Source organism: Mobula birostris, chromosome 9 (genome assembly GCF_030028105.1).
Source record: "Mobula birostris isolate sMobBir1 chromosome 9, sMobBir1.hap1, whole genome shotgun sequence".
In the NCBI taxonomy this organism is placed as follows: domain Eukaryota; kingdom Metazoa; phylum Chordata; class Chondrichthyes; order Myliobatiformes; family Myliobatidae; genus Mobula; species Mobula birostris.
In genome coordinates, this window is record NC_092378.1 from 42,114,447 (window position 1) to 42,141,848 (window position 27,402).

Here is a 27,402-nt window from a genome sequence, read left to right on the forward strand (position 1 = left end):
TGTTGAGCAAGTAGAGAATGTATAAATTAAATGTCTCCAGGCCCCTCAGTAACTTTCAACTAAAATAACATTGTTTTTCAAATGCTTCATATTTATGTAAATATACATAACAGTAAGTATGATAAAACTTAGTTTTACATAGTTTGAACAGTTTAATACTTTCCCAACCTAAGACCTGTCATGACCTGATTGAACAGTGGTGCAGGTTTAAAGGGCTGCAGAACTGTCTCGTGTTGCCGGGCTGTGTGCCTAGGGTCCACCTGGACAGAGTCCAGCCACTCTGGTTGGTGAGGTAATGGAAAGAAATGCAAGTGGGGTTTTCCATCATTCTAGGGAAAGCGAACATGTCATACGCACAAAATTTAAAAAAAAAATCACACTTGAACCCGCAAACCAAAATATCTTTGAATTTTGCAAAACATTCCTTTATTACAAATAAATCCATCATATAAAATGCTGACATGCTTTGACCCTTGCATTTATTTGATGCCACGCAATGCTGTGATCCAGTTGGTTGGTACATACAATGCCCTGTTTATTGCATTACTCAGGACACAGGAGCCTCTCAGAACTAAGTGGAACAAGGAAAGAATTTGCACAATCACAAAACTTACAATTAGAACAACAGGCATGGGTTCACTCTGGCTCACAATCCTTGCTGACAAAACTGTCAAGCACACGATGACCCATGTGTGTCTTCCTTGTCACTGGAGCCCGTGTCTTGGAATACACAGGGGGCCATCTCACTCTGCCGAGCTGGGGGCGGCTCTTCCTTCTGCCCACCGGCAGGCTGAACTCTCCAGAGCGCTTTCCAAATGATGGGACACGAGGGTCATTTTCACACATGCAGTCCCGTTGGGCTACTGCAGGCTCTTCACCGATCAAGTCAGTTTGCATGGTTGCTGTAGCTGATATATGTGGTCTTGGTAGAAGAAGCTGTGGAAGAGAGGATTGCCAGACAGGTTAGATCACTCGCAAAGAACGACAGGCAGCAGACAGGAGGAGACAGAGCCAAGTGGAGATGGAAAGATGTACAGACTCAGGGTGGAGAAGTATGATAATGCTGGAGAGTGGCAGCGGCTGGAAAGAGATAGAATTTATAGTGACCTTCAACATTTTGGAAGGAATCAAGGAACAAAAGGACAATTTACATCCCAACATCAATAACCAGAGAACAGGGTCCTGTCTCAGTAGCCAGAGGACACAAACCAACCATAATTAACTGAAGAATGCTATGGGCCAGGGAAATGTGAAAAATCTTTTTTCAAAGGACTAAATTGTAATGATTTGAACAGTCTCCTTGAAAATGAAGTGAAGCTGGATTCAATGGCAACTTTCAAAAGGGGAATGGAAAGGATTTGAAAGGGGGAAGGATGTGAATTCCATGGAGAAAGAACAGTGGACTGCACCAAATTGGGAAATACTTCAAGGAGTTAGCACAAGCCAAATAACTGTCAGTACTATATGGGTCTGTAATAAAGAGTAATCATTCAATTTTCACTCTCCTTTCAATCCGACTGTCAAGCTGATAGAACGAGAAAATGTTCCAGTTCTCAGTAATATACTGGTCTCTGTGTTTACTCTTCCACATCTTTCTGCATTGTTCACCATTTGGTAGTCTCATCCTAAGCTCTGGAATGGCCTCAGTAAGTCCCTTTTTCCTCATGAACACACCTGGCTTATGGAAGACCAAAGTTACAAGAATTGGACTGGCTGCAAATTCTTCCAGTCCCTGCCCTCAGGTATACTACTCAAATCTCAAAATCAAGAAACAAATCAGAAATCATTCAAAGATTAAAGCCATTGTCTTCTCCAAACACTCCAAGTAAGGTCCAATATTACAAACCCTGAGCCTCCTCTTGTCAATATACTACTTTTATTAAAAGGCCGATGTTTTTCTCGCCGATTAGCAGATTGGATCCCTTTCTCTCCACGGCCTGAAACTTCATCCAGGCTGTATTCAGGTCACCGCTCACCTGCTTTAACAACTCCTAGCACCTACGCCAGCCTTTTCCAGTCTATTTTTCCCAGTCAGTCTTCAGGCAACTGTTGAGGCTAAATACTTGAGACTGTTCCTTCTCACATTACAGAAAATTTAGTTTATGGGCAGTTCATAGGAGTGGAACCCTTACATAACTGGGGACCCATGTTTTCCGAACGATCTAATTCCCTTATAATTTTTAGTCATAGATTTATAGAATTGCACAGGACTTTCAGACCAACCTGACCAACAACTACCCAATCCTGCACCAAGGCCATTTTTTCTCCCCACAGTCCCATCAGCTTCCCCCATTCCCACCTCTGATTCTGTTACTAGGGACAATTTACAGCAGCCAGTTAACCTACCAAGATAGATATCTTTGGGATATTGGAGAAAACTGGAGCACATGGAGTAACCCACATGGTTACTCTACACAGAGTGTGAAACCCTACACAGCCAACACCAGAAGTCAGGTTTGAACTTGGGTAACTGGTACTGAGAGGCAGCTTCTCTACCAGCTGCACCATCCTACCACTCCGTATCATTGGCCTTCCTGTCTCAGCAGATTTGGCAGGACCTCTGGAGAATGAAATGGAATTAAATTCTCAGGTAAATGATCTTTCATCAGGTAATCCACTGAAATATCAAGCTTGTTTCTCTCTTCACAGGTACTGCATGACCAGCCGAATATTTCTGCCTTTATTCCTGTATACGGTAGTTTTATTTGCTTCTCAGTTGCACTGCCATGTCCTTGCATGGCTGATTATCAAATTTTGTCTGATCCTGCTTCTATGAAGCATGTTGTACCATTCTGAGAAGGCTATATCAATCATTATTATTTAGGGTTATGAACGGTTCCAAATTTGTCAAATACAGTCTTCCCATATTTTTGATGGTTATTCTTTGTAATGCATCTCTGACTGAGGGTATCATAAGCAAGACCTGCATTTGCTGCCACCCAGAACTTGTGGGTGATGTGTAACTTGCTCTTTTATATTTCCAGATTAAAGCTGATCTCACAGACAAGGGACGAGAAACTTTCCTTCTGTACATCTACAGTGGAGCGTATCCTGACCAGTTGCACCACAGCCTGGTAAGGAAACACCAATGCCCAAGAATGGAAAAGCCTACAAAAAGTAGTGAATACAGCCCAGTCTATCACAGGAAAAGCCCTCCCAACCACTGAGCACATCTACAAGGAGTGCTGCCACAAGAAAGCAGCATCCAACAACAAGGACCACCACCATCCAGCCCATGCCCCTTTCTCACTGCTGCCATGGGGAAGGATGTACAGGAGTCTTCAGAACCACAACACCAGGTTCAAAAACAGTTTAGGCAGGAGGTACAAAAGCCTTGGGTCCCACTCCACCAGGTTCAGGAACAGTTATTAACTTCCAACCATCAGGCTCCCGAACCAGCGTGGATAACTTCACTCATTTCAACACTGAACTGATTCCACAACCTAATGACTCACTTTCAGGGACTCTACAACTCATGCTCTCAGTATTATTTATTTATTTATCTATCTATCTTTCTACTGTTTATTTATGTATTTTTTGTATTTGCATGGTTTGTCTTCTTTTGCACATTGGCTACTTGTCAGTCTTTGTGTGTAGTTTTTCATTCGTTCTATTATATTTCGTTGCACTATTGTGAATGCCTGCAAGAAAATGAATCTCAGGGTGGTATATGGTGACACATGTGTACTTTGATAATAAATTTACTCTGAACTTTGAACTTTGGATAGCTCTTTATCTCTCTAATTGTTATCCTTGGGGTAGTTGATAGGAATATGCGCAGAACACGTGACAAGGAAAAGTATTGGGACAATGAGATCTGTGAGCCAGCATGTGGCTTTACTTTGTATCATGAGGAACAATGGAAATTTGCTAATCTTCTTAATATGTTTTAGAACACTGAAGCATGTCCATGGCTTAAAAATATTAACACAGAGACTTAAAATTAAATGATAAAGAAGAATTTCATTTCTTCACATTCCTCCGGGTCTCTAGCCAATCTCTTTTCAATTTGAGGAAGTAACACTCTCAGAAAACAACCTTACCAAGAACATGTTCCATCTCCCCACAAGCACATGATATAGCAGAGCTCAGTACTACTGCAACAGAAGTGTATGCCGAAAACCCCATGCGTAAGAGTTACCAAGCACCATTTCCCAAGAACAATGTCCCTTTAAGGCATTAAATTAAAATTGTAGTTGTTATGTTAAATGTTGGGCGCAAGTAAAGCAGCACTATATTTCCAGTTCTATTTGATGGACTATTGTGGAGAACAATTGAATACATAAATGGATTTAATTGCTCATCAAGAAGTCTTTTGTTTGCAGCTTTGAATGTTTTTTGAAATGTATATTCAATCACTGCTTTAAACCCATCTCCAAACATAATGACATAGAGTAGAATACTGCCTGAAACTAGAGGTCACATTTTAACCCAAGAATCATATTTTAAAAAACATGATTTACATTTGCTTTATTAAATCCTTGTGCTAGAAGTGCTCTCTTTTATTTGTGATACTTAGTATCTTATGCAAGTATAAACCAGGTCTTGCATAATAACATTTCTTTATAGGAGCAAAATATTCGAATAAGGCTTTGTCACAGTATTATCGCACGAGAAAGTAGTTCACAATCTCAGTATATCATTAAAGCAGATTGTTCAAGTGCAGTCACTGCTCAAGTGTTAGAAATAAAACTGCTTATGAGTACAGGAGAGGATTCCACAAACCGTGAGGAACTAACAAACCCTATAATCATTTTTTTAAAAGATTTTTTTCTTTTCTTTTATTTAGAGATACAGCTGGTAACAGGCTCTTCTGGCCCAACAAGTGTGTGCCACCCAAATACATCAAAGTGTCCAATTAACCTACTAACCCATATGTCTTTGGAATGCAGGAGGAAACCAGGGCACCCAGAGGAAACCCATGCAGTTACAGGGAGAACGTACAAAGTCTTTTCAGACATCAGCTGGAATAGAACACCGGTCAATGGCATTGGTTTGGTTAGAAGAGAACCATGGGCCTGTTGACCATAATGCATACTCTTACTCTTATTTGAATCCGACAGGCCTACCTTCAGTTTAGAAATGTGAGAGAGTATCTCATTAAAATGCACAGGGCTTGACAGAGCAGATGTAAGGATGTTTCCCTGAGCTGGGGTGTCTGCAACTGGGACAATGTTCTCAATATAAAGGAACAACTTTCAGAACAGATATGAGAAGATACCTTTTCAATCACAAGGTTGTAATTCTTGAAATTAAAATCAATAAAGCTGTAGATGCAGCAAATCTGAAATTTAAAAAAAAACAGAAAATGCTGGAAATACTCAGCAGGTCAGGCAGCATCCATCCATAGGTTAGCAGATTCAACATTTCAGGTTCAGGACTCTGCAATCCGATGAAGAGTCTCAAACCTGAAACATCAACTCTTTCTCTTTTCACAGATGCTGCTTGCCCAGCATTTTCTGCCTTTATTTGAGGAATCATGAAGTATATTCAAGACAAATATCAACAGGTTTTTGGATATCAAGTGATCAAAGGAAGTGGGACTAGTGCGCAAAAGTGGTGCTGAGGTAAAAGATCAACTATGTTTTTATTGAACACCAGAGCAGGCACAAGGGGATGAATAGCCCCCCTCTTGCTTCTATCCTTTGTGCTCTTATTACAGATCTTTTAGGCCGATCTAAGAAGGAAGAGGGAAACTCAGTCTTAATCCAAATAAAAAAACAGCCCCGCCAACAATAAAATATTCCTTCACTGAAGGATTGATGTATCTGTCTAGTTCATCTGCTGCTGGATCTGGAATGGTGCATGAACCCAACCACAAGGGTTTTACACAGGACATCTTGCTTATCATGATGTGTGCTATGCCAAACAAAAAAAAATACAGCAGGGTTCCTTGAGCATCTAAATATTGAAAATGTATTTTCTCCTCTCTTACTGGTCCCTGTTTTTGTTATATTCACAGAGCAAAACTTGAAGGACATTGGACTTAAACTAGCTTACTGGTGTTACAAGTATTGCTCTTTTATCATCTTTTCTTATTAGCCAATGGCAACTAGCTTAAAAACTTTAATGTAATTGTACAGATGAACTCAAAAATTATTGATGAGAAATTAGGAAAAATGTCAGAAGTAACATTACAGCATGTTGCAAAATACTGAGGCACAATGGGCTGGGGCTTGCTGGAAGATTTCCCAATGTGTTGGCCACCAGGTTCAGGTTTCCAGAGCGGACGCCTCAATTTTACTGGCTGCTTCTCGCTCAGGCTCCTCAACAGCGCTGTGATGTTGGACACAAAAGTGCCGCAGCAGAGAGTCGTTACTTCAATTCCCTAGCATTTTTGCTTGGTTAACCACCTGCAGAACCTGTACCAGGTTGTATCTGGCTTTGCTGTAGGATTAGATTCTATGGGCAGATCTGGATTCAAGCTTACAAAAGTGGTATTAGTTAATTTACATATTTTGAATTAATTGAATTTAATTAATCAATTGCATTATTTTAATAAAAATTAAATGTTTTTAACCTTTTATATTTTACAGTTTTTAATATTTTTGGATGTCAGAGATAGTCAGAGATTCTTTGAATAGCACAAAACAGAAACAAACCCACCTGATCCTATTTACCTGCATTAGACCTGTATCGTGCTACTCCTTTCCTACCCAAGGATCTGTCTAGAAGGCTTTTTAACGTTATAATTGTGTCTACCTCTTCTGCTTCCTCTGGCAGCTTGTTCCGGATAATCACCTTCGTCTGTGTGAGAAATATTCCACTTTGATCTCCTTCAAATTTCTCCCCTCCCCTTTCACCTTAAACCCATGTCCTGGGAAGAAGATACTGACTATATATCCTATCTACACTCCTCTTTATTTTTGTAAACATCTCTTAAAGTCACTCCTCAGCTTCCGACATTCCAGTGAGGATAAGCGCAGCCTGCCCAATCTTTCCTTATACCTACAGCTTCCATTCCACTGAATTGGGCATTTTCTCTATTTCTACCACATCCTTCCTGGTGCATGGAGACCAGAAGTGTAAAAAAAAATATCATTGAATCTAATTAATGTTTTGTACAACTGCAACATGTTCATAAACCTTCCAAGATGCTGATAGCTTTGACAGCTGCGTAAGCCAGAAAATGAGGTTTAATCAGTTGTCAAAGATGTTTTCAGCTATGTTGCTCTTTTGTCCCTTCTGCTAGCTGATGGCATTACATGACAAAAGATTACACTACCATTCTGCATTAGTGACAGGTTGACACTGGAGGATGTACAGAAGTTACTTTCCTTGAAGTATGGATGTTGTAAACAGCAATTTCAGACACCATGTTAAAGACGGCCTTTTGTAGAAACTGTCTACAAAATACTTGGGATGTGCAATTGCTCAAAACATATGAAGGGAAAAAAGCACTGGACCACTGTGAACTGCCTTAGAGTGAAAATGTAAAGCTCTTGAAGTGAAACATATTAACACAGTCTACTTACTTTTGCAACACATTCTCACTGAGTTAAAGCATCAGAAACAAAAGAGTTGGTTATTAACTTTAGGAAGGAGGCAGTGCACATGTTCCTATTCAGCAGTGCTGAGGTAGAGATTGTTGAGAGCTTCAGGTTCTTAGGAGTGTACATTATCAGCAGCTTGATCTGATCCAAGCACATAGATGACACAGCTAAGAAAGTGAACCAGTGCCTCTATTTCCCCAGGAGTAGATATTTGGCATGTCTCTGTTGACCCTCACAAATTCTTTTTAGATACACCACAGAAAGCATCTTATCCATATGCATCACAACTTGCTGTGATGACTGTAGTTGACCACAACCACAAAGGAAATTGAAGTGATTTGTGGACACAACTCAGCACTTCACAAGCATCAGCCTGCCCTCCGTAGACCCTCTCTGCATCTCCCCCTACCTCTGGAAGGCAATCAGCACAATCAAAGCCCCCGCCCACCCTGAACATTTCTCTCTTCTCCCCTCTTCCATCAGGTGTAAGATTCAAAACCCTGAACATACGTACTGGTCTTAAGGACAGCTTCTACAACTCATGATCTCAGTATTAATTTTATTTGCAGTTTCCTCTTTAGCACAATTTTTAGTAAAATTCTATGGTAAATGCCCCTAAATGCCTTCAAGGAAATAGTCATAGTCATAATCATACTTTATTGATCCCGGGGAAAATTGGTTTTCATTACAGTTGCACCATAAATAATAAATAGTAATAGAACCATAAATAGTTAAATAGTAATATGTAAATTATGCCAGTAAATTATGAAATAAGTCCAGGACCAGCCTATCGGCTCAGGGTGTATGACCCTCCAAGGGAGGAGTTGAAAAGTTTGATGGCCACAGGCAGGAATGACTTCCTATGACGCTCTGTGCTGCATCTCGGAGGAATGGGTCTCTGGCTGAATGTACTCCTGTGCCCACCCAGTACATTATGTAGTGGATGGGAGATATGGATCAAGATGGCATGCAACTTAGACAGCATCCTCTTTTCAGACACCACCGTGAGAGAGTCCAGTTCCATCCCTACAACATCACTGGCCTTACGAATGAGTTTGTTGATTCTGTTGGTGTCTGCTACCCTCAGCCTGCTGCCCCAGCACACAACAGCAAACATGATCGCACTGGCCACCACAGACTCGTAGAACATCCTCAGCATCGTCCGGCAGATGTTAAAGGACCTCAGTCTCCTCAGGAAATAGAGACGGCTCTGACCCTTCTCATAGACAGCCTCAGTGTTCTTAGACCAGTTCAGTTTATTGTCAATTCGTATCCCCAGGTATCTGTAATCCTCCACCATGCCCACACTGACCCCCCTGGATGGAAACAAGGGTCACCGGTACCTTAGCTCTCCTCAGGTCTACCACCAGCTCCCTAGTCTTTTTCACATTAAGCTGCATATAATTATGCTCACACCATGTGACAAAGTTTCCTACCGTAGACCTGTACTCAACCTCATCTCCCTTGCTGATGCATCCAACTATGGTAGAGTCATCCGAAAACTTCTGAAGGTGACAAGACTCTGTGCAGTAGTTGAAGTCGGAGGTGTAAATGGTGTAGAGAAAGGGAGACAAGACAGTCCCCTGTGGAGCCCCAGTGCTGCTGATCACTCTGTCGGACACACAGTGTTGCAAGCACACGTACTGTGGGCTGCCGGTCAGGTAGTCAAGAATCCATGATACCAGGGAAGCATCCACCTGCATCGCTGTCAGCTTCTCCCCCAGCAGAGCAGGGCGGATGGTGTTGAACGCACTGGAGAAGTCAAAAAACATGACCCTCACAGTGCTCGCTGGCTTGTCCAGGTGGGCGTAGACACGGTTCAGCAGGTAGACGATGGCATCCTCAACTCCTAGTCAGGGCTGGTAGGTGAACTGGAGGGGATCTAAGTGTGTCCTGACCATAGGCCGGAACAGCTCCAGAACAAGTCTCTCCAGGGTCTTCATGATGTGGGAGGTCAATGCCACCGGTCTGTAGTCATTGAGGCCGCTGGGGCGCGGCATCTTCGACACAGGGACGAGGCAGGACGTCTTCCACAGTACAGGAACCCTCCGGAGCCTCAGGCTCATGTTGAATACATGGTGAAGTACTCCACATAGCTGAGGGGCACAGGCTTTGAACACCCTGGTACTGACGCCATCCGGTCCTGCAGCCTTGCTTGGGTTGAGACGTTTCAGCTGTCTTCTCACCAGTTCAGCCGTGAAGCCCACTGTAGTGGTTTCATGTGGGAGAGGTATATAGTCAAGAGAGCAGGCTGGGGGACTGTGAGGAGGGGTAGGAGGGGAGAGTGGAATATGTGTTGGTTGGGGGCCGACAACAGATGGCTCATGTGGGGGGTAGGCAGGGGTGACAATGTCAAATCTGTTAAAGAACAGGTTAAGTTCGTTGGCCCTGTCCACACTGCCTTCAGCTCCTCTGTTGCTAGTTTGTTGAAACCCAGTGATGGTCCTCATCCCCCTCCAGACCTCTCTCATGTTGTTCTGCTGGAGTTTCCACTCAAGCTTCCTCCTGTACCTGTCTTTAGCCTCCCTGATCCTGGCTTTCAGGTTCCTCTGTATTGCCCTCAAGGTAATGATTCTCAAGGTAGTAATGGTAACATACGAAGGCTGATTAATAAGTTTGTGGCCTACGGTAGAAGGAGATGAGTTATTAACTTCAAACTTTCTACATTTTCACTCAAAGAGTTGAACTGCAAGTGCATGTAACAAGAGCTGTATAACTCATCTCCTTCTACCATAGGCCACAAGCTTATCAATCACCCCTGCTGTGGACCACCAGGAGGTCCAAGACGCTCTAGTTACATGTACGTGCGGTTCAACTCTTTGAATTATAATGCAGAAAGTGTGAAGTTAATAACTCATCTCCTTCTATGTTAGGCCACAAACTTATCAATCACCGCTGCTGTGGGCCACTTTTACAAAGAAGGGATCCGTATGGTCCACGACCACTGGACTAAGTGTGTACATGTAGGAGGGGACTATGTTGAAAAATAAATGTGCTAGGTTTTCTAAAATTGACTCCTTCTACCTCAGGCCATGAACTTATCAATCATCCTTCGTATACCTACTTTGATAATAAATTATTTTGATCTATGATCCATGCAGTCACCAAAACACCCACATATCCCCCAAATCACCTTTGCTCTTCCCAAGATATCTATCCATTATCTGAATGGGCAAACTGCAAATAAAATTAATACTGAGAACGTGAGTTGTAGGCTGTGAATGGCCTGTGATGGACTGGGCTGTATCATCACTTTCTGTAGCCTTTGCAGCATCTGGCATTGCTGCTTCCATACCAGGCCATGGTGCAACCATTCGCAAATCGTACAAAGATCCACTTCAGGACAACGTGACTGCTGTGTGCAAGAGCCTCTGAGTGCACTGCCTATGAGCATTGGTTTTCACTGCGGCACCAAATGTCTGACATCTCCACTGTCTAGTATATTGAAGAAGAACTTTCAGCACATTGACTGTAGCATTTCAAGAATGTTTCCCAGAAAATTTGATATCAGAATAATTGCAGTCCTGCTATTGATACCCTCATCTCAAGAATGAATTTTTTCAGTATTTGCTACAATTAAAATGAAATTTGATGATACAATTAATGGTTTTACAATGAATTTTAATTATCAGGTCAGCTCTGCAATAGGAAACTGTCTTGGTTTTACTTATTTAAGAGGGTGAATAAGTACAAGATGAAAGAAGAATTGAAGCATCTCAAAGCTTTGTTAATGCTATCGACTTTTAATGACACAATTACAGCAGCCCATTCCAGAAATATGCTGAATGTTTCACATAATTATGTAGAAGATCACCATGCACAACCAGGAAGAGCTATCAGTCAGTAATCTAATATCACATCCAACAATGAAAAGGAAGCTTTACTCCTTCATGAATATAATCAGAAACTCAAATTGTACTAATGTACAACATTTAGATTACTCCCTATACTTTGAATTATTTGGCTAGCAAGGATGCATGGTAGTAGTATCTTTTTTTTTCACTAACCCATGCAACATATTCCAGATGAGTACTGAACACTGCTTTCAAAATCTGTTAAATTCAAGTAGCTGAGGAGCAGTCCCAATCCCATTTCTTCTGTTTGATGGGATGTGGTACACTTATTGAAAAGAGGGACAGGATATCCATAAGTCATGGTAACAGATTCAGGCTATTCAGCCCATCAAATATGCTCCACCATTCCATTATGGATGAGTTATTATCCTTCTCTACCCCATTCTCCTCCCTTCCACCCCTAACCTTTGACTTCCCGACGAATCAAGAAAATCCAAATCCTGGCTAACTTCTGTTTCCATTAAAGACAGTAAGGGTCTCAGTGTGCAAACAGAAACCAAGTCAACTTTTCAGATCAATGACCTTCCATCGGAATTGTTTAAAGTTTTGTATTTCTTTCATAAGCAACATGGTGAGGCTCCTTCAGGGTGAACGAACTTATTTGAGCAGAATGTTCTCTTAAAACAACACGGATCTTGTGAATTTTTCAGCGCTCTTCTGCTCTTTGGTGAATCTGTGCCAACAATGAAGCGTTGTGACAATTGCTAACACTCTTCGATCAATATTGGAAATTTGATATAAATGCCATTTACATCAGCTATGAAAATGCTTACTGACCAAATTGCTGCAGCAAAAGACCATTCACCTGATAGAATTAGAAAGGTATCGAAAGTGAAAGATAGTGTCAAATGGTTTTAACAAATCTGATGTAATTTTGATCGATGATCATTGATCAGAAATGTTAACTTTGTTCTCCCTCCATTGGTTCTGCCTGACTTGCTGAGATTTTTTCATCATACTTTAAGTGGAAGTATTATTTCAGAAGAACAAACAACATTCCCCTAAAGTGGCCAGAAATGCCTGATTATGCTCAGCTCTCCATGATATCGCCTAGGACAAACAGTTGATTACCTAATCATGAATTAATAAAAGCTAATGGAAGCTTGCTAGTAACAAAACATTTAATAATGATTATAATAATCCAATATTTATTTCTTCTAATTTCTTTGTTGCCTTTATTTTCACAAAGCAGCTTTCACCGCTGTGACATATTGTAAATCTCACGGACAAGTTTGCCTCAGTCTGTCCACTGTGTACACTGTAGCAATCTGGGGACATGCAGAAGACAACATGATAGCTTTCATCTTCTGTTATATCTCTGAAAAATAAAAATGGCTTGCAACCAATAACTAAATATAATAAAATCTCAGTGATTGAAAGATTTAAGAGCTCTCTATGTGTGTTCATTTAATTCAAGACAGTGCATAATGAAAATTTCACTTACTGTTTGTTTCTAGGCTTTCACAGAGTTCAGTTTTGACCTCTCCATTTGGTCTGTCACTTGCTTTTTGTGACAGTTTGTTTGACATTGTGGCTGCCGTCACCACTGCCTTGAAGCTACGCTTGCGTTTTTGCACGTTCTGTTCTGGATGGAAGATGATAATGTACACCTTAGGCATGTACAGCATGCCTAGGGATACCGAAGCACTTAAACTCATGGAAATAGTAAGGGTTGTTGTCTGAATGTACATCTGCAAAGAAAAGAAAAATAAGAGAAATTTTAATTGAAGGTCAAGAACCACTGATTTCTACAGATCAAATTACAAATGTATTGCTTCTATTAAACAGAGTGTAAAATGATTGAACAGTGGAAGGACGTGATGCATGAAGAATTTAATTTGTTCATGCGACAGGGGAAAAATCACATTATTTTTCGGTAAACGTTTAAAAGCTAATTCTGTACCATATCAATGTTATATAAGCCAAGTTTCAATTTGCACTGATGGTGAACAAATGTTTAATGGATAAGATTCCTATGACCATTATTTTATTTGCAAATGGATTTAATATCTGATCAAATCAAAGCAACAAACCCATGAACTGTTTTCCATCATTATAAATAATGACTAGAAGACTACTATTGGTCAATTATGCTTCATTTCTGAAACTAACTTTAAACCATGCTGATCCAAAATTACAGAGTACTCATTTTAATCCAATCTCTTTATCCTGCAACAACACAGCACTCAAAATCCAAAAATGTAGCCCTGCTCTGGGGGAACAACAATCCAGTAGAAGTTTGAAAACAAATTTTATTACAGATAGTAATTGGGCTTCTGTCTATTTCCAGTATTTTCCACTACTAATTAAAAAGCGAAGTGTGGCTATTTATTACTTGTTATTGAGTAAATGCCTTATCACTGCATCGAGGAAAGGGATTTCTGATGAAATTTTACCAACAGGCAATGTCAGGAGGACTATTCAGAAGAGCAAAAGAAGCCACATCCAAACAAAATAACCCTCTCCACATTCCAGTCCTGAACACATTAATATTTCACTGGGAGAGCCCAGAATATAACTCTTACCCCTATATCCTGTAGTGCAATCCATTTACATTAAACATGATGCATACATAATGTTCCCCTATAACTTACATGGCTTCAGGCACATGCTCCTGATGAGTGGAACTTGTCTCAAGCAACTGAGGCCACTCCACAAAATGCACCTTTCTCAGATCAGATCAGCATTAGATATTGTTTGGGATCTAGGATGCTTTCGATTGCTTCTTGACATTGATGCATGGAAGAGGCAATATAGTGCAGGTATACCATCTCTACATGCAACCTCCCTCAGATTTCCTTGCCTCTCCTTAGATGCATCCTCAGTAACAGAGTGCAGGTTTATCAGAGATATGAACTTTGCTTGGGGGATCAAATACAATCAGTGCAAGAAGAACATAAGCAGCTGTGGCATGAGTTTAGATATTGTGTAATCATGTTGTCCACTGCAGAGATCCTAGAGTTTTTATGGAGAAAGCCTGAACCAGTCTGTAGATGGGATCAAATTTACCTTGACCTCATTGATAAAGAGCGCACATTACCAGCTCCTTTTTTTGTTGAAACATGGTGGTATGTGCAATATCAGCAGCTGCTACACTAGTGTGACTAATCCTTGAAACAGCAAGTACATTATGAGCATTAAGTAAGAATATTTTTTCTGTACTGTGCTACTCTCTTGACATGGGGAAAAGCTGAGAATGGTGCTCACAAGCTTGAGAAGATGATAATGCACAAACCTGCTGGCATTCAAAGCTCTCGGTCACCAAAGAGTTGGCTCCAAGATGAAGAGTGAAGAGAGCAGGAGCCAATCCTAGTGACTCAAACTCTGACAGTGCATCAGCTTTGGGCTTGATAGTTGAAACAGTGACCAAGAGCTCTGAATGCCAGCAGAATGGTGCATCATCATCTGCCCCATCCCAGAGAGGTTGCTTTGTGTCCAGGACACTCACTTTTCATTTTGGAGCCAACCGTTTGCCCAGTCCAAACAGTATGATGGATGAGCTGGTGGGTGGAGCAGAGGCTATGCCTCTGTTCCCAAAGTGAGCTTGGATGTGCCTCATGGAAGAAAGCATTAAGTACATCCAACCTGACTTTGCTTGAATGAGTCTGATCGCGTGCTGCCTCCCTTATTCCAACAGAAACCTGATCATGACCAGCATCAGGTTGCTCAATAAGGACAGAGAACTGCCCACATGTTGCACTTCTCTTCTCCATGAGCATATCAAACATGTCACCCTTCCTGCTGCTGCTCCTTTGTTGCAGGGACCAGACTTCCAGCTGAAAGGTGGGAGGGCACAGAAGCAAGCAGATTTTATGTGGCCTCCACAACAGTTGTCGACGGGACTGTTGCTAAGCCCTTGCAAGGAAGCACTCTTGCCTCAAAAAGAATGTCTTTGTTCTGTGGCATTCCACAGTCTCTTGCAAGAGCATGTGCTCTTCCACTCTCCTTGTTAACTCATTCATTTGGCCAGGCGGGTCTGACTGTGTGCTAACTATCCACACCAGACTTGTCACAACAGCCTCCCAATCACCTCATCCCAGATATCGTAGACCTCCCCTGCATAGAGATTCCTCATCATGATGCCACACTGCAGTCCATTAGCGCCTGTAGCGCCTGGTATTAATCTCTCTGACCAATGCTTATCCCTCTTTGTGCCAGTGACTGAGCAGCTGCTGTGGGGTGCTAGTGATCCACCTCTTTTCCTCCTGCATCCCTTTCTGCTCTTCCTGTTCTATCGGCAGACAGGAATGCCTGTCCTGCTACTCTGAATAGGCAAAACAGGCAGAGGCTGGACTGCCAAGCTGCAGCAGGGACACATTGATGGCGGAGTAGCAGTGCATGAGGTGGTGCGTGTGCTGATGGCCAATCGAATGAAAGGGGATGTAGCAATTACTATTAGTGAGCATACTTTGGGCATCACACTTGTGATGGAGATGTAGGTGGCTGGTGATCTTTCCACCCAACAAGTGCAGGATGGTCACCCCCGTTGGTGTGAGGTACTATACGGGTGAAGGACTCCTCCAATGTGGTGGCCTTTGCTGAAGTTGAGGAGAAGAAGGATATTTTGTGTGCTTTCATATTTTCTTTGAAGGCATGACCTCGGTGTGGGTGGTAGCTGCCAACGGCGGGGTGAGAGCTGAGGGTGCTGTCAGATAAGGTGAGGTGTGGGGGAACTGTGGGAGTGAGAATTTAAATGTTATTTGAATGAGTTTCATGGCGTTCCTCCTTCTAGCCTGCACCATTTGCCACTGTGGTTGAATTTGAAATCCTCTTTTTTTCTTTTCTTCCCTCACCTCCCTCGCCTCCTCCCTGCAGCTTTAACGTGCATTCCTCTGTCCGGTTTTAAGAGCTGATGAGCTTCTGTGATTGGTGCACAGCAGAGCAAAGGCACCTAGCTAAACCAGGTGAGTCCTATCAGAAAGTACACAGATCCTGTATTACCTTCTGTTTCCAGCTGAAAAGCATGCTGCTGTCAGTTTCAACATCTTTTTCAACAATGTCATGATTTTTGAGGGGGAACCAGATGGTCATTAGAGCTGTACAAAGAATAGACCCCAGTTTCTAAACAATGGAATTCTCTCCATTGCATTGATGGAATTTGGACTCATAAACCATTTAGTGAGCTGACAATAAGTTGCTTGGATATAGAGCTATTGCTTCTACCTATCTTCTTCAGATTATAACTGGAATAGAAAAGCATGCTTCTTAGTGAAAAATAAATATACATAATTTGTAAAGCTATGTTGTAATTTACATTGTCTGCACTGACTAGATATAATAAATGTACATGCCTAGAAGTAGATGTAGATGAAGCAATAAGATAGATCCTTCATTGTAAAACCTATGAAGAGTTAGCTAACAACTGTTCCAATGACCAAGCTCACGTGACTGACAATGCAATTTAAAATACTGTACATTAATCTCCCCAGAGTTTAGCTCACTAAACAGTCTAAGCTAAACAAGTTGAGCTTAGCTTCCAAAAGGTACCCCCACCTACCCCTTGTCAGGAAAGATATTATCCTACAAGAGCAAGAAAGCTTCCACAGCGATTCAATCTTTTGGCCTGAATGGGACAATTTAAAATTTAATACACTGTGGATGTCTGTGTAGTAGTTATATTATACAGCATACTATGTATATAAGCTGAGATGCGTTCATAGTGAGTTGAAGATAAGCAGGGAAGGGTGTAGTGTATTTAATATTTCAGTAATCTTTGAGTAATATTGTAAATATACTGTTTGATAAAGCATTCTTTATTGTTTACATTGGATTTCAAGTTATATGTAAAAGTACGTAAATGGCATATGTCATTACATCACTACATCATGTGCGTGCCCCTCACTTAAAGTAAAAATTAAGCTAAGACTCGTTATTTTTGCCTCTGTGCTTTTGTTTTCAATTACTTCCATATTTTGGAGTTATAAAACAACAGAATCATCTAAATCCGTACATTCCTCAGGTAAGCATCAAGCTAATCACCCATTTAGTGTAAGGATTAAATAAAATATCTTTTAGCAGAAGGAATGCAAAACATAAGCACAGATTGATGTAATTCCAAATGTTGAAATATTCACACATTTTCAGATAAGGTTTTGCCTGTGGCTATATGATATCACTGCATACAGCAGTGTAAATAAGCATTAACATGTAGATGTTAGGAGCCGATTCAACTTCCCACAAATCAAGCAAGAAATACCTTCAGTACTCTAGATTTTCATTTTCTCTCATGTCTTTAACAATTTCCATCCCTACTCCTTGGAGAAATTTTTTTGTGGCATATTGTAAAACATTCTAGTTTGGAGGAAATTGAATTCATTGGTAGGTGTTCAGTGCGGTATGAATTGGAGCGAAAATGACAAAGAAACATATTAGAAATGAGAACATCTGCAGGTGCTGGAAATTCAAGCAGCACACACATATGGAAAAGAGTATAGTCAACGTTTTGGGCCAAGAGCTTTTGGCAGGAAATTTATTAGGCCCTGTTAATGTTGAGAACTCTACAACAGCTTTCCAGCACTAGACACAATTTAAAACAGCAGGAAAGAAACAACAGGGTTCATTGACATGTATTTCTATTGCTGTTCATTCATGTTATGTTTTCCATAAGCTAAAATTAAAGTGATTGGCATCAAGAAATTTTCTAGGTTTTCAATCAACAGAAGCATTCTTCAGTACCAATTTACAGGTTTTAGTAGATTTAGAATAGTTTATTTCAAGCTAGCTTTTAAAAAATCTATTCCAAATTACATCTACTATTTGAAAGATGAGTACTGACGTGCTTCTAAATTTGCAGAAGGCGGAGCTAAGATTTTACCCAAATCAACCTGTAAAACTGAAAGTTTGTGGTAACTAGCCTTTATGCTTGGATGCTAATCTGTAGGATTGAACAAAAAGAAGTTAAATTGTATGAGTCATCAAACAAACAGATAATGCATACAGCTATTTTATGGCAAAATTAATGCTCATTGTCCAATAAGTTCATAAAACTATACAAGAGAATTTGAACTAATGGCCCTAATTTTCCAGAGAAATGTCAGCAGTTTTGTGTGGGGCTCCTTGTATGTCTATTGGGAGACTGAGAGAGCTGGGTGAAATCCCTGACAGGTTCTCATTGGCAATTTCTCAACTGAACTCCTTGTCCTCAGCACACCAACTAGTTAGGTGGGTAGGGGGCGCTGTGAAGTAAGGGCTGCTTGCAAAGCATGGACCAATGTTGCTTTATTCGAACAGAGTAAAAAGTCTGAAGAATGGGGAAAGCAATAAATCCAGTATAAGTCAAGGATAGATCAAGGACAGATTGGGACATGAGCTGCAGTGACTGGGACCATACTGCTACAGTTTCCTCTCAGCTGCTGTATGTATTGTTTGCTCCAAGTAAAATTTCTAAACGATAGCACTCATTCTTCATTCTGAGCTTTTCCAAAGCCGTAATCTGAACAGGCATGAGCACATCATTTCTCCTGTGGATGTTCGTTAACTGCACACAGTCACATCTCAATCGTAGAGTCATCAGACTGATTAATTCATGCTGATGCAACTGTATTTCTATGTTATCTTGACTGTCCTGTTGTACATACTATTTATTACAAATTACTATAAATTGTACACTGCACATTTAGACAGAGATGTAGCATAAAGATTTTTACTCCTTATGCATGTGAAGGATGTAAGTAATAGTCAATTCAACTCAATCAGCATGAAAACGGATTCTCTGGTGTAATTCATCTATGCCGTCTGTGTTGTGCAGTGACCTAGTCCCATGTGCCCCTGTTTGGCACATGGAGAGAAATGGAGTTGATGTTTCAGTTCGAGACTATTCACCTATTTCTTCCTTCTCAACGGCCTCTCACTCTAATCTTTTGCAAAAAGCTGGTATTTTCATCTGTTCATCCTATCTAGGAAAACTCGGGGAAGAAAGTGATAATAAAGCGCCTTTCAGGACCTCTGAGTGCACGTAACATTGAATATAATTCCTTCTGAAGTGTCAAGAAGATGATCCCATAAACAATAATAGGATAAATAACTCTGTTATCTGTTTGGCTGAGGGATAAATGTTTACCACGCACCACGGTAACAACTTTTTCAAATAGGATTTCAGAAGGAGTGTGTGAGTGATTTTTAAACACAGAGAGTGTTGGGTGCCTGTAGTACTTTGCCTATGGTGTGGTGGAGGCAAATTCGCTTGGGGCATTCAAGGGCCTTTTGGAAAGGCACATGAATGTGCACGAAATGGGAAGCTATGGACATTGTGTCGGCAAAAGAGATTAATTGGGCATTTAATTGCGGGCTGGTGTCATCCATCTTTTAAAGACTCTGACCAGAAGAAGGCAATGGCAAACCACTTCTGTAGAAAAATTTGTCAAGAAGAATCATGGCCAGGGGATCATGATGATCCATGTCATACAACATGGCACATAATGATGATACTGAAATGAATCTGATATTACATTGCATTTCAGTCTGGTTTTTACTGCTCCCGGGTGTTAGCCTGGCTCTTTAATTTGCTACTTCCAGCCATAATCTTCCAAATCAGAAGTCTGAGCTCTAACAACTGACTCAGGGTTGTGGCTCCAAAAGCAACTGTAATATCATGATTGCTTTCAGACTATTTTGTAAATACTGCAATTTTCAAAGTTGGGTTGCCAGAAAGCATTAGCAGGATAAATAGCACAGTTGAAATGATGAGTCTTGTGAATTGTTCCAAAGCAAGCATGATTAGAGCAAAGCGGCAAACACAATCTTTCAGAAACAGCTGGATGGTCTTCTGTTCTTCCATAAAATGGACAGTTGCTGGCACGGAACTGTTCCACCTCTGGCTAAAATATGTTGCTAATTGCCACATTGCAATAAAATAGCACAGGGAGTACAAAAAACAAGACAAACACAAATTTGCGCAAATTGCACTATTATTAACAGTGAAGCACCACACGCAATCACTTTTCATGAAAGAGATGAAGCACATAGGCCACTTTAAAATCATTGAAAGCATGGAGATTATGTTATAATATGCTCCATAGATTACCCGAATACTGAATAAAATTGTGCAAATATCGCCATTATAATGTAGATTTTATTACCTTTAACCACTTTGCTAAAATATAATGTAAAACTCTGCCCTGTGTAATAAAGGGTCAAGGCTCTCCTCATAGTACTTGACTGCCCGCCTTTCTGCATGAAAGAGTCTCCAAGCATCTGTCTGCTACTGTCAATAATTGTGCACTTGACCTGCTTCCAGTCTCATAGCTAAGTGTATCTCATCCCTCTTGATATTCTGAAATTTGTCATTGTGACAAATCTCCTCTGCTTGCCCTCTTTCTTCATTTTCACATTGGGTTTGTGCCATGTTTCCTCCAGCCACCCTCTCTTGAAAAAATAAAACTTGTCAGAGTTAAATTTAAAGATTAATCAACATCGGTTAGATGAATTTCAGTCCACTGAATGTTTGACCAGTCAGATTACTAGAGTAATATAGTCAAATAACAATAGTAATTCAAACAGAAGAATGTCAGAAATACACAACAGGTTAAATAGCTTCTGTGGAAAGTGAAAGGGATTTAATGACTGAGATGAGAAATCTTTCATCTTTCTCTCTCTACAGATGTTGCCTGACCTGCTGAGAGTTTCCTTTATTTTCTGGCATTATTTCAGATGTCTAGCATCTTCATATTTCTGATTTTTAAAACAATTTATTTTTTTCACTAATATAAATTTAGATAATTACAAAACTGAAGTTTCAGGCTGTATTGTTTTCAAATGGTATTCACCTATTAAATTTAATTTTAGTTCTAAGGTACCATGACATCATTATATGAATTTAAGATGATATCTGTGATCATAGAGAAGTTCTCCAGGTACTAGGGATGTAAAACTAGATTTTACTTGATGGGAGACTTTGAAGTAGTTAGGCCACCCATGCAGTAAGTTGTCTTGAATATCGACCAATCAGATGGAGAAACTTCATAGGTCAAATGGAGGAAAGAAATTGTTGATGTTTTTGATCAAAACTGGGAATGAAGAGGCAAGATAGTAGGCATAAAGCGGAGAAGGAGCATGGTAAGAAAGGAGTTCCTGCAAAAAAGCTGTTTTACTTGCTTCACTTGTGAGTCACCGATGATCTACAGGCACTCATTGTCAACTTGGATACAACTCCCTAGAAATGACTCAACTTTCCGAACATTAAGTATGGGTGGCATGCATTTGGAAACTATTATCAGGTATCACGTATAACCTAAAAAACCCCGCAAGCAACTTAATGTTCCCATTTCCTCTGACTAAAACTCTCATCTCTCATTTTTTTCATCTCTTTCCAGTCAACAGAAATCTCATCAGCTTCGGGCAGAACCCTGGTGTGGAGACGATTCACTTATACACAAGTTGAGCTCGGTGGTGACCAGTTACCCATTTAACATTACACTGACCATTAAGCTACAGTGCCCTTCATTGTTCAAAGATTACTGAATTATACTCAGTATCTTCGTCTGGCTGACTCCAGTTCAAGTCCAAAACGTGAAAGGTCAAGGTGTTTACCCCATTATGACATCCGGTGGCTGTAAAGTCAGTTTAGTTAAAATAAAATCAATGTCCAGAGAAAAGTATATTTCAATTCTACTTTAAAACTTTAAATTAAATTTGTGTGTGTTTATCCACAAGCATTTTCCATGATGACAAGAGGAACTGTACTTATTAACAGCTGAATTAATTTACAGTGTCAGTCTGGTCTGTGCTGTTCTTAAAAGATAGACTTCCAGAGCTAATCCTATAATCCCTACAGCTGGCACATTATTTATAATGGCAATTTGGATATATTTTTATTAAGGACTGTATCTTCCAGTGGGTTGTATAAATAGTGAATACATTATACAGTGCCTGGTACTTACATATAGTTCATACTCCTAAAAGGCAAGGGTGTAACTTGCCAAAACAAAAGCTGTGGACAACCAAGGAGGAACAAACAGCAAAAGTCAAAAGCATAGTAAAACAAAAACTTTAAACTGAAATGTTGAACGTATTACAAATACTGTAACAATAAAGCACTCAGATTTCTCTAAATTAAAGCACAGGTCCACAACATTGGAAAATCAAACATAATTCCATGATTTATCAAACACAGAAGAGGGAAACATAAGAACTATAATTCTCACTGGTTAGAAAATTATCAAGGTCTGAAGTTATGGACAAGAGAACAAAGAGTTTTGCAATTATCAGTCAAGAACTTAAGAAATAGTAGGAGGCACTGCTTCACCATTGATGAAGGACATGGTTGGTCTGAATGAACTAAATACCTGGAATTCCACAGCCGTCTGAATAGGAGAATTCCAATGTCCACATTCGAAGTAATCCGAATTCATTGAAGTCCCTGTTAGTCTCTTCCTTATTCTTAAACTATTCCCCTTGGTCCTAGAATCGCAATGAGCAGAAACATCCTTCCCAGAACCAGACTGTCAAGCCCTTGAGAATTTTCTAAGTTTTGATGAGATCACTTAACATCCTTATAAACTCTAAAGAACACATGCCTAGTCCACTCAGACTCTGTCCTATATGGCATAGCTGTAACTAGCCTGACAAATCCTCACTACATTCCCTCTGTGGCAAAGACACCCTTTCTTTGCCACGACAGAAGTCTTCCACAAGGCTGTATGCTTCGGGCAGAACCCTGGTGTGGAGACGACTCACTTATACACAAGTTGAGCTCAGTGGTGACCAGTTACCCATTTAACATTACACTGACCATTATGCTACAGTGCCCTTCATTGTTCAAAGATTACTGAATTATACTCAGTATCTTCGTCTGGCTGACTCCAGTTCAAGTCCAAAATGTGAAAGGTCAAGGTGTTTACCCCATTATGTCTTGCCTTCTTTATGACTACATCAATATGTTGAGACCAGCTTAGATCCTCAGAGATTTGACACCCAGGAACTTGAAGCTGCTCACTCTCTCCACTTCTGATCCCTCTATGAGGATTGGTATGTGTTCCTCCGTCTTATCCTTCCTGAAGTCCACAATCAGCTCTTTCGTTTTATTGACGTTGAGTGCCAGGTTGTTGCTGCAGCACCATTCCACTAGTTGGTAAATCTCACTCCTGTACGCCTTCTCGTCACCACCTGAGATTCTACCAACAATGGTTGCATCATTAGCAAATTTATAGATGGTACTTGAGCTATGTCTAGCCACACAGTCATGTATATATATAGAGAGAGTAGAGCAGTGGGTTAAGCACACACCCCTGAGGTGCACCAGTGTTGATCATCAGCGAGGAGGAGATATTATCACCAATCCGCACAGATTGTGCTCTTCCAGTTAAGAAGTCAAGGATCCAACTGCAGAGGGAGGTACAGAGGCCCAGGTTCTGTAACTTCTCAATCAGGATTGTGGGAATGATGGTATTAACTGCTGAGCTATAGTCGATGAACAGCATCCTGATACAGGTGTTTGTGAGTCTGACATAGATTCGGCATGACATCTAAAACTTTGACAAATTTCTGTAGATATGTAGTGGAGATTATATTGACTGAAGGCATCACAGTCTAGTATGGAAGCACTAATGCCCTTGAAGGGAAAAGCCTACAAAAGTAGTGGATATGGCCTAGCCATCCCCACAATTAAGTAGATCTACAGGGAGCACTGTCACAGGAAAGCAGCATCCATCACCAAAGACCCCATGCTGTCTTCTTGCTGCTGCCATCAGGAAAAAGGTACAAGAGCCTCAGGACCCACACCACCAGGTTAAGGAATAATTATTACCCCTCATCCATCAGGCTATTAAACCAGAGGGGATAACTTCACTCAACTTCACTCACCCCAACACTGAACTGTTCCCACTGAAGTGGACTCTTCATTTCATGTTCTTGATATCTATTGCTTATGTATTATTATTATCATCATTATTTTTTTTCTCTTTCTTTTTGTATTTGCAAGTTTGGTTTTTGTGGCATATCGGCTATTGTCCGTCTTGTTGGGTGTGATCTTTGATTGATTCTATTGTGTTCCTTGTATTTAGAAACATAGAAATATAGGAAACATACAGCACAATACAGGCCCTTCGGCCCACAAAGCTGTGCCGAACATGTCCCTACCTTAGAACTACCTAGGCTTTACCCATAGCCCTCTATTCTTCTAAGCTCCATGTAGCCATCCAGGAGTCTCTTAAAGGACTCTATCATTTCCGCCTCCACCACCACCTCTGGCAGCGAATTCCACGCACTCACCACTCTCTGTGTAAAAAACTTACCCCTGACATCTCCTCTGTACCTACTTCCAAACACCTTACCCCTGACATCTCCTCTGTACCTACTTCCAAGCACCTTCCAAGTACTGTGATTCCCACAAGAAAATGCACCTCCGGGTTGTATATGGTGATATACATGTACTCCCTTGGGTAAGAAAACTAATTTGGACAACACCCTGACCATTTAACCAATTGCAGTGAGACTTTCCTACTCCTGTATAAAAACCATCTCATAATAAAGGCTAATATACCATTGTCCCTCCTGATTCCTTGTTGCATCTGCATGTTGTGTGTACAAGGTTCTTTTGAAAACTACTCAGGCTTGCAGTACATCAATCAACAAGCACAATGTGGTCCAGGAAGGATGGCCTCATTATTTTCAAGTTATATTCCATCCATCTGTATTGTTCTTGTCCACTTGCTCAGCTTGTCTATATCCCTTTGATGTCTCTGTACATCTTCCTGTTTACTTGAAATCCCAGCTAGCTTAATGATGTCGGCACATTTTGAATTATGACGTTTGGTCTCACAGCCACATTGTGAGTAATCTAGGGTCCAAACACAGGTTACACTCTTCAAGCTCAGAAGGCTCCATTTACTTCATTCCTCTACTTCTGTTCAATAACAGTTCTCAATCCATGACAATATATTAATGCCCAATTCAGTGTGCCCTAACCTCATCAAGCAGTTGATCAGAAGTGGCCAGATAAAGTCAAAGTTCATTTGCTCAGTCTCTCTCATAGTTTACACCCACTCTCTTTGGTTCACACTCTCAATCACTTCACATTCACCCTTGCTTGATTCACAAATTTGCTCTCCTAAATTACACATATTCTCTCCCTCCCAGTTCTTATCTTCCATTGCCTTCATTCACACTTATAGTCTATCTATTTTCAACTCTCTGCCTTGACAGACGTTCCCTTTCCTCCTTCTCATCTGTTTTTTCTCCTACCCATAATGAGACCTGATCGCTTGATAGAATAATCCACAGTAAGAGCTGGATCAGAAAATAGCCTGAAAAGGTGCTTCCTAATTTTACTGCTGAACATTTTAACACTAATTTTAAGATTATGGGGATTTTTTAAAGTACATGAATACATTAAATAATTGAAACTGCATAAATGATATGATGTTATGATTCACTGAAGTCAGCAGTTAAAATTTGAATAACAATTTAAAATTCCAGAAGCAATATAGAAGGTTTTTGTTTGGTATGAGATGGCTTCCTATGTAGCTTTCTGATGATTCACCTTTAGTAAGCTCCTTCTGCCTCTTTCAGGGCACAGTTTATAGTTCCATACCAGCAAGCTGCAGGTATTGAAATAACCCTGCTTGTAGTTCCTACAGCAATACCCATACTGAACTACAGCAGGGAGCAGCTTTGCAATATTAATGCACTCTTTAGTTTTATTGCGTATTGGCTCATATACTTTCCTGGCTGAGTGTTAATCTTTAAATTGGAGCACTGTTAGGTCAATTTAAATGTTAATATCACTGCTGAGTGTGGGGCACAGATGTTCTCTCCAGATGATGCCTTGAATAGTTCATGAGCAATCTGCAGTTTTGCATTTAAGTAGTCAAGTTTACATTTCAAAACTTTTTTGTAAAGGATTTTGTCCACAGTTTTAAAGCATTGCTTCAAATTTTAAAAAATAAAGATGGTCATGTGCTAGATTAATTCAGAATTTCAGAATATATCCAATCATTTTTGTGGCGTAATCATGATTTATCATGAGAAAATGCAACAAGGTTATATTACCACATCACAATACCGCAATAAGGAATTGCACATGCGTTTCTAAGTGATCCTCCAAGGGGAGCACAAACTTGTCGTTGGGTTTGGAGGCTTGCATGCCTCAGCGACCTGGAGAGCTATGTTGGCTGCAGTCAGGGCTTCATGCCTTGGCTCTTGGTAGGGTCACCCATGCCAAACAAGTTAAAGAGTAGAGGTCAGACTAAGAGTAGTCCGCTGGTCCTTCAAATTCAGGGATTCAGTACAGGGCTAACAACTCTGATGGGTAAAACAAAACTGTTACCCAAACAGCAATGAAGAATCCTTCTACATCTAAATGTGGCAGTATTCCCAATTCTCCGGTCAGGACGTGAGTGACTGACAGTAATGAAAACTGAGAGGAAGCTACTGACATGACGAATGAAGCCCTGAGCACCGCCAAAGATGGAGGACCTTCATTGCTGCCTTAAACACTAGTGACATAATGGGCAGTAAGTAATTAAGTCCTAAGTGATATTAAGCAGGATATCTAAGAAAGCCCCAACAAACTTCAACTTGTGCCCTGTGATTTCTGAGCACATCAGACAGGAAGTGTTCCTCTCCTACCCTGCAGGATTCCCTTGGAAATGCACTGGAGAGGGAGCCCGGGTTATAGGATTTAAAGAATCTGATTTAAAGATAACACACTCAAAATGTTGGAGGAACTCAGCAGTTCAGACAGCATCTATGGAAATGAATAAACAGTCAACATTTCAGACCTGTAGTCCTTAAGAAGGGTCTCAGCCCATAACACTGACTGCTCGTTCATTCCATAGATGCTGCCTGAGCTGCTGAGATCCCGCACCCACCCCCAGCATTTTGTGTGTGTTGCTTTGGATTTCCAGCATCTGCAGACTTTCTCCGGTCTGTGGTTTAGAGATAAGGCAGCTGCCACTTAACCGAAGTCAACATCTACCATACTGCTAAATACCAATTGCTTTTTATACCGTATGTTGATATTTTGTTTGCATTTTCAAATCATTAACAATGCAATTTAAGGTGATGTGCAAAAAGATAATGGTAGACAGTGAATGGAAATCCAAGAATAATGGTCCTTT

The 27,402-nt window shown here is 40.6% G+C and overlaps 1 protein-coding gene across 1 annotated transcript in view; it reads right to left on the reverse strand.

The window, feature by feature from the left end:
• Nucleotides 1–636: 636 nt before the first annotated feature.
• LOC140203291 (metabotropic glutamate receptor 8-like) overlaps nucleotides 637–27,402 on the reverse strand; it is a 407,290-nt gene continuing 380,524 nt past the window's right edge. Inside the window, exons 10-12 of the mRNA XM_072269304.1 lie at nucleotides 12,792–13,038; nucleotides 12,572–12,696; nucleotides 637–936 (exon numbers count right to left, since the gene is read on the reverse strand). Coding sequence (XP_072125405.1) covers nucleotides 637–936; nucleotides 12,572–12,696; nucleotides 12,792–13,038 — 672 coding nt within the window. The remainder of the gene's footprint in view (nucleotides 937–12,571; nucleotides 12,697–12,791; nucleotides 13,039–27,402) is intronic.